Source organism: Lytechinus variegatus, chromosome 3, assembly GCF_018143015.1.
Source record: "Lytechinus variegatus isolate NC3 chromosome 3, Lvar_3.0, whole genome shotgun sequence".
Taxonomy (NCBI): domain Eukaryota; kingdom Metazoa; phylum Echinodermata; class Echinoidea; order Temnopleuroida; family Toxopneustidae; genus Lytechinus; species Lytechinus variegatus.
This window is the reverse complement of record NC_054742.1, coordinates 13321410-13333440: the sequence shown is the minus strand read 5'-3', so window position 1 is coordinate 13333440 and position 12031 is coordinate 13321410. Positions and strand designations below refer to the sequence as shown.

Below are 12031 nucleotides of genomic sequence, written 5' to 3'. Positions count from 1 at the left end.
GGGAGGAATGAAAATTCATTTCACATGACAATGACGAGAAAATAAAATATTTTATGTAATAAAATACAAAAGAAATAGTGAGTGGGTGATGTCATCAGTTCCTCATTCATTTGCATACCGACCGAGATGTGCATATAACTTTCGGAAATGAAGCGAAACGTTAAAATGCCATAACTTTCTTATTTTATATCCGATTTTGATGAAATATTCAGTGTTATATGCTTGTTGAATTTTTCTTTTTTATTCAAATCAAGTTTTTAATGGGGGTAGACTTGTTCTATGAATTGTATTCATTTATATGTTCGGTATCATGTGAGTATCATTGATTTATGAATAAAATGCAGAAACTCCTAGTGTAACAAGCTATATATTAGACGAAAGCTCCATTGAACCATCCTATTAGAACTCCATGTTTGAACGAAATGATATAGGAACAGCATTGGACTGTCGAAATGGCACTGGATGTAGTAGACCAACTCATTTTTTTATTTTTTTAATCATCATGACTCAATGAGTACTGTACAGACGAGCGAATAAACCAAGAAGTTACCAAAATGTGCGGTCAATATATCATGCACAAGGTAATTTTGGTAAATTGACCAGAACGTGCCATAACAACTCTTGTCTGAGATGTACAAAACAGTACATTAGTCATTACAGCTTGCGTACGGGAGGTGTGTGTTATGTAAACATCGATCCATCGAGAAAAGGGGGTTTCCCGTATATTAAATACCCCCGCGAAAACAAACTTCCGGCAGGTGACCTAATTTGAAAATAAAATTAGTACGATCGAACTATAGTAACAATAAGAAGCAGTGTTAATGAAGCCAAATTTATTTTCATTTTTATGATTCTTATGCTAAAAATGCATTTGTAAACAATAATATGAGTTATTTGTGAAGATAAAGTTCCCACTATTTTACTTTCTCGCGGATGTATCTTAAACTCTTCTGCACATGTGAAGCTACCGTACTTCACTTGTGTATGTGCATGAGTAACACGTGCGATCTAGCTTTCACAAATAAATGAATAGGCGCCAGCCTAGCCTAGAGCTGAATCTCAATCTCAAATCGTACATGCAGTTGATGCGGTGTGTCAGCCTTCCAGTCTTGTACCTTCAGTTTTGACGTGAAATATGGCAACCCAAGAACTTGGTGAGCTGCTCCTATTATAATTATCGAATGTCGATATTTTTTTTATTTTTATTATTATATTATCCTAGGCCTAATTCAATTCTAACGTTAACGTTAGGCCTAGGCCTAATTCTAATTCTTAATTCTTGACTTATTAGTCCTAACCCAGGCCACGGAACTCCCGCCCGCTACGCGGGCGGGAGCCCAGGATCTTACGTGTAAAGGCATACTCACCTGACAAGCGTGAAGTATGGTCAAAATAATTCTCCGAATAAATAGTTGAAACAGAAATCAAGCACTTACCACGATTATATGGATGATGGTCTATAAACGAGTGGCAGTTTTTCTGACATCTGGGCACAGACTGGAACCTCAAAAAACGAAAAGTTCTCCTACCCCCGTCTCGATCGGCCATTTTTGTTATGAATTGTAACAAAATGGCCGATCGAAATTGACATCGAAATGTGACTGAGAGACTTGTCAAGACATTTGGGAACAAGTATTGGTGATTAGGTGTGCTGGTAATCGGCCGTTGCGAAACTGCATTAGCGCCGACACCTCTCTCTAACCGTAAGTCACTTTTCAACCAAACTTGGATGATAGATGGACTTGGGGGACGTGACCTGCATGTTATGCTGCAGTCAGAGGTCACATGGTAAGGTCAAAGGTCATTTTCAGGTCAACATTAAAGTTTACAAAATTACATGCAAGACTCTTGTTATGACACCTAACTTTGCAACGGCGTAAGTCACTTTTCAACCAAACTTGGATGATAGATGGACTTGGGGGACGTGACCTGCATGTTATGCTGCAGTCAGAGGTCACATGGTAAGGTCAAAGGTCATTTTCAGGTCAACATTAAAGTTTACAAAATTACATACAAGACTCTTGTTATGACACCTAACTTTGCAACCGTAAGTCACTTTTCAACCAAACTTGGATGGTAGATGGATTAAGGGTACCTGCATATTATGCTGCAGTCAGAGGTCACATGGTAAGGTCAAAGGTCATTTCAGGTCAACATTAAAGTTGACATGCAAGACTCTCTTATGACACCCAACTCCGCAACCGTAAGTCACTTTTCAACCACACTTGGATGGTAGATGGACTTGGGGGACCTGTATGCTAGGGTCATTGTTGCCATGATAATTGTATTTTTTGGTCAAATTTCTGTGTGAGCTCTATATATCGCAATGACGGATGACGCGGTGGGATCGTGGGATACATGTGCTCGGCTGCGCGACCCGCCGAGCATCTCTAGTTGCCTTTGAACTTGGCAGACCCAGAATAGCTGGACTCTTGGTGTCCACAATATAGAAAGTTGTATTCTTCTAGTCACCATCATGTCAACAGGGAATTTTCACAATTCCATAGTGAGGAATAACAGAGTTATTGTAGGGAAGCAACCTCAAACGCCTCTGAAATATCTTGCTTCTATCAGGGTTACCATCCTTTTCCAATCAACTGAGGTTGCTTTTTCCTCAAGATCATTGTTGGGAGGACATTTCCTTATGCCCCGTGTCGACTTTATCCTTTAAAATGTGGTTTCCTGGTTTGTTTTTTAGTGAAATTGATACATCTGCAAAAACTTCATCTTTGTTTCCTCTCTCACTCTCAGGGATGCTCTCAATCCCTAAATCTTCTTTGAACCTGATTGTCTACATATATAGCAATTCAAAGTCATCCTGTCTAGATGCTCGGTCCCTTTCCTGGTTATGTTCCTGGTCCTGGAACTGTACGGGGTGGAAGTTTTGTCTACTTCTACCTTTCTGGCTTTGCGACCTTTTTCTATCCCTTCCACTCTGCGACCTAAACCTTGGGAGTCCACGGCCTATCCCTTGTTGGTTCTCAGCTGCATCACGTTGAACATTTGACCTACAGCATTTCCTCCAGTGTCCTTTTTGTCCACTTCTGTTACATTTGGACTGGTAAGTTGGACATTTACGTGGCTCATGGTTCAAACCCAATTACGGCACTTCTTATCCTGAATTAAAAACTGCATTGATGCTTGCTGTGCCATTTGATTCTAGAGTTTGTAGACATTGCTTGCCAGCAACAATAGCTTCATACTTCATGCCTTCACTGAGAAGGCTGTATCCCTGTGGTTGATCAAACAGGTACTTTTTGAAGGCCTCTATGGATGTAGATGAAATAACAAGCTCAACTATCCGCTCAGCAAGCTCACTTTCCTTGAACTGGCACATCTTCACCTTGTCGTGGCATCTAGACAAATTCGTCAATACTCTCACCTGCCTACTGACGGTGCCACATAGATTCCAGCCTATGAATCCTGAAATTCATTTTAACCCCTGATTCTCAAGGACTTCCCATAGCTTCTCAGGATTTTCTTGATAGCCCAGAAGAATTAATTCAACGAAGACCTTCATTACCAATGGCTATTTTTCTTTTGATTGCAATTTTCTTTAAGTCATTTACTTCATTGTCATCAAGGAATACATTGTCTAAACAACTTTAGCTCTTCAGCTAGGTCTGGATACTTCCAGATCATCCCAGGGTACCTTGCCATATTGGTATAGTCTATTTGTCAAGCAATGCATAGAATATGACATGAAAATCAAATATTCAATAAATTATCTGAGCGTACAAACATCTGACTTTGAATGTCACTTTGTCACATAAAAAAAAGGAATTGGTCATTATTTGTCATCAAATAATGATACATCACATTCCAAATATATCAAACTAGGGTAATACTAAGTGACAAATAAGCTCATTTAACACTGGTTGTCTGTGCTAGTATCATGCATTGACAACAAATTCATGGATCAATGGAATTTGTGAAAATGTGATAAAAGATCAAAAGGTACATCTATAACCATTACATGCATATGAAAATATGTCACAACATATTATATCATAACTAAGTTCAGAGTCATGTTACTGATCTTGTCTTTTCTCATCATAGTTAGGAAAAATCAATGTGACTTAAGTTCATCATTCTCATGTTTGTTACTTAGTCTAGAGTAGAATATCGCTGACTAAGTTCATAATCACTTGCACGTAGCTTAGTTCATGGAGATCCATGTGAATTTCAAGCACACCATCTTAAGTTCACACTCAGCATTCCTCCATTCTGACTGGAGATCACAGATTAGAAATTTCAAGCAAAGCGTTCTAGGTTCCTTGTCCTTATAAGTTGAATCTAGAAGATTAAAAAGTCAAGAACTTACTCTAATCCAACGTTGATAGGGTCTAACTTAGATCTAGGCCTACTGGGCAATAAATTCTGGATCATTCAGCTTCAGGCACATTCTGCAGTCAGTCACTGCTCATCACAACTTGGTCTTGGAACAAAACATAGATCTAAATCTGACAGGGTCTCAGACTCTCACTTCGTCACATAACTGTTATCAATGTTAGATTACTTGCAATCCACTCACTCAGTCACTGACACTGTCTCACTTGGGTCTCAGCTCGATCCTGAATTTCACTTTAAATTCCAACAAAATCAAGAGCGGCTCCAAATAAATCAACATCACAAGTCACATGTAGGCTCAGTCTCTGGGTGAGATGTTTCAGAATCCAGTGGGTTAATCTTGACGTGTTTAATAACTGTTAACGAGTCAAGTCAAATCAATGTTTTCTTTAATACCCAACGGTAACGTTGCTTGTCCTGCCCGGAACTCTCTGCGTCAAAATCTGGTCTCCTAGTCGAAACAGTTAGGGGATAATCATCTGCGCTAGGACATCACAAAATGTCCAAAATTAACGACGTGAGAAATTCTTTTCCGGCTGCCACCGTGTTATGTGTTTGTATGAATTACTTGGCACTATGTCACCAACACACTAAATAATCAAGTCCAAGCCGGTATATTTAGCTCTGAATTCCAAGACTTTAATCCGGCATCACCAGTTACTAAGGCAGCTTAATGTGCAGATGCCGTGACGTCATAATGTTTTATGACATCACAGCATGAGATTTAATGCGCGTACATGTACAATCGATAGTTATAATTGATAATGAACAATACATAACAATGACCACCTTTTCAGACCTAATTTTCAGTTCCCTAGGTACTCTGAATGACAAAATTCCATTCAGAAGCTGCCCTGCTCACAAGATCCCTATTATGATACATCTCCATTCCCAAACCCTACCTAAATTGTTCAGCACGAGCACAGTAAAGCTAGCTGCACGCACGGCTTCTTATTCCCTCTATACCACACTATACTAGAGCCCATATGCACAGCGCTATAGTGCTAGCGTGCACCATACCGGTATACTGTAGTTTTTCACTCCGTCCAGTATTTTACAGTTCCCAAGAACCTTTTTTATACTCTTGTCAGTTTCTAAGACCCCCATGTCATGGTTTTTGAGGCACACCCCTATCATTATATTGTTGTGTTGGGGGTTGGATCGATTGCACTTTAACTTTCAACCAGACTTAAAATGAAGGAGTCAATACAAAGCCTGTACAGTTCATATATACATTTATTGAAGATGATAACTAAGGTGATGATGATGACAAATAATACAGGAACATGATGAGTAAAAAAAGTCTGATGGTGACTATACTCTCGAAACTCCGATCTCTAATTTATCTGTATGCTGGAACAACCTTTTAAAGTAGTCTGCAACCAATCTAATAATCTGCATTCTCTGAAGTAATCTGATTTGGGTTCAGAAGTGAACTCCTTTATTATATATTGGTCTGGTCTAGACTGTTTACGATCAAACAAATGTTGGTCAACCTTGGACGCTTGACCAAAACAATCTGTACGTCATAACTTTACTCTGAATTGGGGGAGTTGACCTTTTAGGGAGAACATGAAATGTAGTGAATAAGAAACTCATAAAATGCATGTGCGTCAGAAGTTTAGCTGGAAGAAGGATGAGTAATACTTTCTAATGAAAGTTGGAGCTGATATACTTCCTGTAGAAGTATTGATTATGTATATAATATTGAATATGTGAGATATGTCTTATCATCACAAAACAATATAATTGGAGTGACCCCACCCATACTATACACAATAAATGAGCGCACACACAAGAAGGGAGACCTATTTCATGATGAGGCAACAAGAGTCGATGTAATTTATTCATAAGTTTCCATTTGTTTTAGTTTAGTACAAACATTTGTAAAGTTAGATCTTGATCTATGTTTGAGGCATGACCATTCAAGTGTCATTTGTTGATAAGGGCCTAGATCTAATAGATCCAATTCCAAGAACCAAAATGAGAATATTTAAATTGGACCAAAGTGAAACAATCACTTTAAGCATGTTCACATTTGATCTGGTAAATATATCATCTTCTCATGTATGGAACTCTGCTACTATTTGGTTGCAAACTTCTCATAAATCTGTGTGTCCTTTCTCCTGGTCTGATTGGTACCAAATTGATTTTTTAATATATTCAGACTATCCTTAATAGAGTCAACATAAGGCTGAAACTTAAAATATTTAAAAAACAAAGCCACTCATACTTACAATGTTTCCAGTAAACTTTCTTACGAAAACAAGTTGACACAGTTGGTCAATGTAAACATCTGATCTTTTTATTCACAGCTATCTTGAGTGTTTTTAATAAGGAAGGTTTAATAGACTTTGCTACCAAGCTTCATCAGTTGGGTCTACAGCTCATAGCATCTGGAGGAACATCTAAGGCCATCAAGGCTGCCGGAATTCCTGTCAAGTAAGACATTCTGCTCTTATTTTAAATTACAATAAAATAAAATTACAAATAATAAAAAGTCTCATAAATTGATTCTACCATCTTAGAATATTTTCAATATTGAAGAAATCTTCAGGCCAGATTATAAAATGTATTCTTTCCTCTGTCTTAGTCATCTTTATCTAAAGTCAAACAGATTTCTGTGATCGAAAGAGACTTAACTTGCTTGTACCGGTCTTACAAGACCTATCATACCTTTGGTGATTATATACTCTATGTATTGTGGAATATGTATTTTTATTACTGATGTTGCCATGGTTTTCTGCGTGCATACAAAGACAAATACATTGATGTATCTGTAATTTTCTGAATGATAAAAAGTGTTTTCAACAAGGTTCCTCATAATTTGTGTTGTGTCATAACAGTCTCACAGTTTATGTTCAATTTGTGTATGTTTATTTTTTTTTTGACAGAGATGTGAGTGATATAACAGGAGTAGCTGAGATGCTTGGAGGAAGAGTCAAAACACTTCATCCAGCTGTCCATGGTGGTAAGAAAATTTATTTTAAATCTAACTAATTTGCTGCCTGCCCTTTGGGTTATTTACAGTATTACTTTTGACGTGTTTATGATATTCGTTGATACTTATGTCAACTTGTTGAATTAATTTTCTTCTGGGATGCCACTCATTATTTACCTCTTGCTCATATTCATTTGGACATTATCTCAGACAACATGCCTGTTCATGGTCAATCTACACACTTCTGATTTTTTTTCAGTATTTTTTTTAGTCTGATTGTATGGATAACTACCTACACTCTGCCACCTTTAAAGCATTATTTCCTCAAAATCTTTAATTTTGAATAAATAAAAAAAAATGTTAAATTGGTAATTGATATTAAAAAAAATGTGACTCTGTAAATTTTGGATGCAAATAGTTTTCTCTCCCTCTCTTTCTCTCTCTGTCCGTCACATATCACTAAAGGCCACCGCTCACCTTACTACCCGACTGGTCGGTGACTGAGTGAGGGGGGATGAATCGCTAGGTAGTCATAAGCCTCGATACTGCACACCTTGCGATTAAATCTGCGACTCACGCATGTACGTTTTGCCATAGCAACTGAGGAAGTGTGCTTACTACTGCCTTTGCGCGTTGTTTATCATATACGCGTCGTGCAACTCTACTGTCTGATTGGCTGGAAGTTGGATTGAGCTTGCGATCCAGTCATAAGAATTCGACATGACAAATCCTTCCGATTTTCCTTGCGACTTGTCTCTGACCGGTCTGCAACGCTCAGCTGACAAGAGCTGTGACGTTACATCTCCCCTCACTCAGTCGCAAGCCAGTCACAGACCAGTCGGGTCATAAAGTGTGCGGTGGCCTTAACTCCTCCCTCTCCTTTCTTATTCTGTACTCCTCTTTAGCTTCATTTATGATTATACATCTTTTCATTACCCCATGTTTTTTATCTATCTTCCTTTTCCCCTGATCACTTGTTTTCCCTGTAAGCATGGCAAGTATTCCCCCCTCACTCATATACTGGCTCTATGATCTCTATTGCCACTCTGCGGTCTACATTCTTGTTCCATCCATCTTTCTTGCTTTGTCTGCAGTGTTATACTCTTCTTTACTCTCTACAATTGTCTTCCCAAATTCTATTTCTTCCTTTATCTTACGATCTTACTCAGTAATATTGTAATTTATGTGACTCACTCTAAGTATTTTATTGATTGCACTTATAGCTCATTAGCCCAAATGGCCAGATGAGCTTATGCTCTGGCGTCCGTCATCCGTCCACAATTTCAAAATGCTTCTTCTTCATCATTTCAAGTCCGATTTCAATTCTGTTTGCTTTAAATGATAGCACTAGGTGGAAGATTCAAACCATCTACACAAAATTTTGAAACTCATATGCTAATTATGCATATTTTTCAAAGTTCACAAAGAAGCTTCTTTATTTGTTGACCAATTTTGATTTTTGCTTCCATCTGGTAGAGCTTCATGAGGTTCACACAGAATTTTGAAATTTTGACTAGAAAAATGTTTAAATGCTAATTCATGTGAAATTATTTTTGTGTATTTAAAAAAAAAAAATCACATAAAATGCTTTCTCTTTATTTGTTGACTGATTTTGATTTGTTTTATTCCATTTGGTATAGCTTTATGAGGTTCACCAAACTGCTACACAGAATTTCTGATATTTTGTGTTTTATACTAATTTATACAAAATTCATTCATAATCATAAAAAAATGCTTCTTTATTTGTAGACCAATATCTGTCTTGCCTGCATAACAGAGCGAGACTATAGACGCCATTTCTCGGACAGCAGCGGCAACATTGAAATCTTAACCAAGGTTAAGTTTTTGAAATGTCATTATAACTTAGAAAGTATATGGACCTAGTTCATGAAACTTGGACATAAGGGTAATCAAGTATTAATAAACTTCCTGCCTGAGTTTAGAGTCACATGACCGAGGTCAAAGGTCATTTAGGTTCAGTGAACTTAGACCATGTTGGAGGAATCAATATCAAAATCTTATCCAAGGCTAAGTTTTACTATATGCACTGCTTTTCCGTTTGCATTAAAAGCCAGGAAAAAACAAACTCAAAATTGCAATTTGCCCATGCAAATGAAAATTTGGTAATGCCATTTCCATTGTCCTAACTCAGTCATGCATGCATTATGAATGTCGAGATGGGCTTCAAATGAAAGAAGAGAAGCATATATTTCCGTTCATGTACATTTCAAAAAGCAAATTTATGAACATGGAAGCAAAAAATTACATTGATTCTCGGTTTCATTTTTTCAGGGATGCACTGTATACTTAATATTTCAGCTATATTTCTGTATGTTACCACAGGTATCTTAGCAAGAAAAACTGAGGAAGATGCTGCTGATCTGCTCAAGAATAACTACCAATACATCAGGTATGTCTGTACATGGCTCATACTAAATGGGTTCCATTACATTGGTTCCTCCAGCAAGTGCTTGTACTAGAAATGCACACATTAAAGGGATGGTCCATGCTGGAGATATTTCAATAGAGTAAAATTCACACAGCCAAATTTTGAAAATTTGGTCAAAATGGGATAACAAAAACGAAGTTATTGAAAAAATTTTAAGATTTACATTATTCTGATGAAACAGTCAAGGCTTGTCGTCATGAATATTCTTTAGGTGGGCTGATGTTATATCCCCACTTGTTCTTTTGTATTTTATTATATGAAATTAGGTTTATTTAGAATTTCTCTACCAAGCACTAAAACAATTGGATTGACGACTGATTAAGTGCATTACTTTTTTATAGCTGCAACTTCATCAAACGGAGACGACACATTCAAACATGTATGAAAAAATGAAATATTTCTGATTTCATGTAATATCATAAGAAAAAAGAAAGTGGGTATGAGACATCATTAGCCCAACTAATGAATATTCATGACAATGTGAATATAACTTATCACAACATATTTTCTGAACTTAAAATTCAATAACTTTGTTATTTGTTATCCGATTTTGAAGAAATTTGCAGCATTTTGCTCTGAATTTTACTCTATTCATATAGATATAAATATTTTTAGCCCCGACAATCACTTTAAGCCAAACATCCTTATCTTAACATGATTCTGAACTAAATCTTATCTTATATCTTTAGAGAAATTAGCACAGGGAAATTGTCGTTAGAGCAACTGTCATGTTAACAATGCATTTGGTAGGTCTATTCATACATGTATATTGTCATATCCCAATTAAAACCAATAGATATATGTACAAGGCATACAGTATCCCAAATAACTACCTTTATATCAGGTACATGTCTATACAGGCATAACCCAAATAATATAATACTTTTACTGTCATGTTCGAAGGGACACTATGTTATTGAAAAGACCAGACCTTTATTGAGGATTGGATTCAAAATGATAAGGAGACGTAAAATGTTAGGCTGGTCCCAAACTTGTTTTCCATAAGCTTCACTACAAATGTAGATGTTATGATATTAATCAGTAGGGGAAGGCGGGGTTAGTTGTGACACTTATGCATTTTGCATGTTAGAATTGATATGACTAATAATATTGTAAAAAGAAGTACCTTGCCTTTACATTTGATTCTTGGGAAATATTCTCCACACTAAAATTAATTGTGCCCTTTGAAAAAATGTGATATTTTGCAGGGTTGTTGCATGTAACCTGTATCCCTTTGAGCAGACCATTGCCAAACCTGATGTAACTGTAGCAGATGCAGTGGAAAACATCGATATTGGTAAATTCTTGATACATTTTTAATTTTTCTGAAATCCCTGTTTATAGTTTAATATGAAATTGATGAGATTATTCCAACCAAATTCTGAAATTAAAAATGAGGTCTTATCTTTGTGAAGCTATTTTAACATGGATGATTAAAACTTCAAGTATAAGAGAGATAAGATATACTTGTAAATCAATTTGCAAATCTTCAAGTATATTGTTCTTCATATGTAAGTCTTCTCTAGTTGAGTGATGGCAGTCATTAGATTTATTGTCATGTTCAATTGAAAAACACAAAAATTGTCAACAGACTCTTAAAGGGGAAGTTCACCCTGAAGAAAACTTTGTTGTAAAAATAGCAGAAAAAATATTGAAAAATATTGGTGAAGGTTTGAGGAAAATCCGTTAAAGAGTAAGAAAGTTATTAGAGTTCAAAGTTTTGGATTTGTGACGTCATAAACGAGCAGCTGCCCCATGTGTTATGTAATATAAAATGCATGAATTTCAAATTCTGTATGGTTCCTGATGACTTAACTTTGTTTTCTATTCGTGATCGGGTGTGTAGTAATTTGTCTATTGATATACAAAAGGTACTGTGAAAACCATTTTCAATTTTCTGAGAAAATGACATTTCATTGATTTTTTACCATTCGCTATGTAGGAATGCTGCTCGCATATGACGTCATAAGTCAAATAATTGAAATTCTAATTACTTTTTAATTATTTGATGAATTTTTCTCAAACCTTCGGCAATATTTTTTATTATTTTTTTCTGCTATTTTTACAATAAACTTTTTGTCAGGGTGAACTTCCCCTTTAATAACAAAAAGTGGATAGGAACAAAGAATAATCACAAACTATAAATATATCTAAATGATACATACAAAGATAAATATATGAATAAGATAAATATTCCCTGTTTGCATGCTTGAGCACCCACTACATGACACCAAACCACAGACCTACTGTATGAAACAAAATTGTCACCTGCAGTGGATCTATGTAATCTT

General features: G+C 36.3%; 1 protein-coding gene across 1 annotated transcript in view; it reads left to right on the top strand.

The window, feature by feature from the left end:
* The first annotated feature begins 1035 nt into the window (after nucleotides 1-1035).
* LOC121410263 (bifunctional purine biosynthesis protein ATIC-like) overlaps nucleotides 1036-12031 on the top strand; it is a 45332-nt gene continuing 34336 nt past the window's right edge. The window contains exons 1-5 of the mRNA XM_041602221.1: nucleotides 1036-1154; nucleotides 6666-6792; nucleotides 7245-7321; nucleotides 9635-9701; nucleotides 10949-11037. Coding sequence (XP_041458155.1) covers nucleotides 1136-1154; nucleotides 6666-6792; nucleotides 7245-7321; nucleotides 9635-9701; nucleotides 10949-11037 — 379 coding nt within the window. The 5' untranslated portion in view covers nucleotides 1036-1135. The remainder of the gene's footprint in view (nucleotides 1155-6665; nucleotides 6793-7244; nucleotides 7322-9634; nucleotides 9702-10948; nucleotides 11038-12031) is intronic.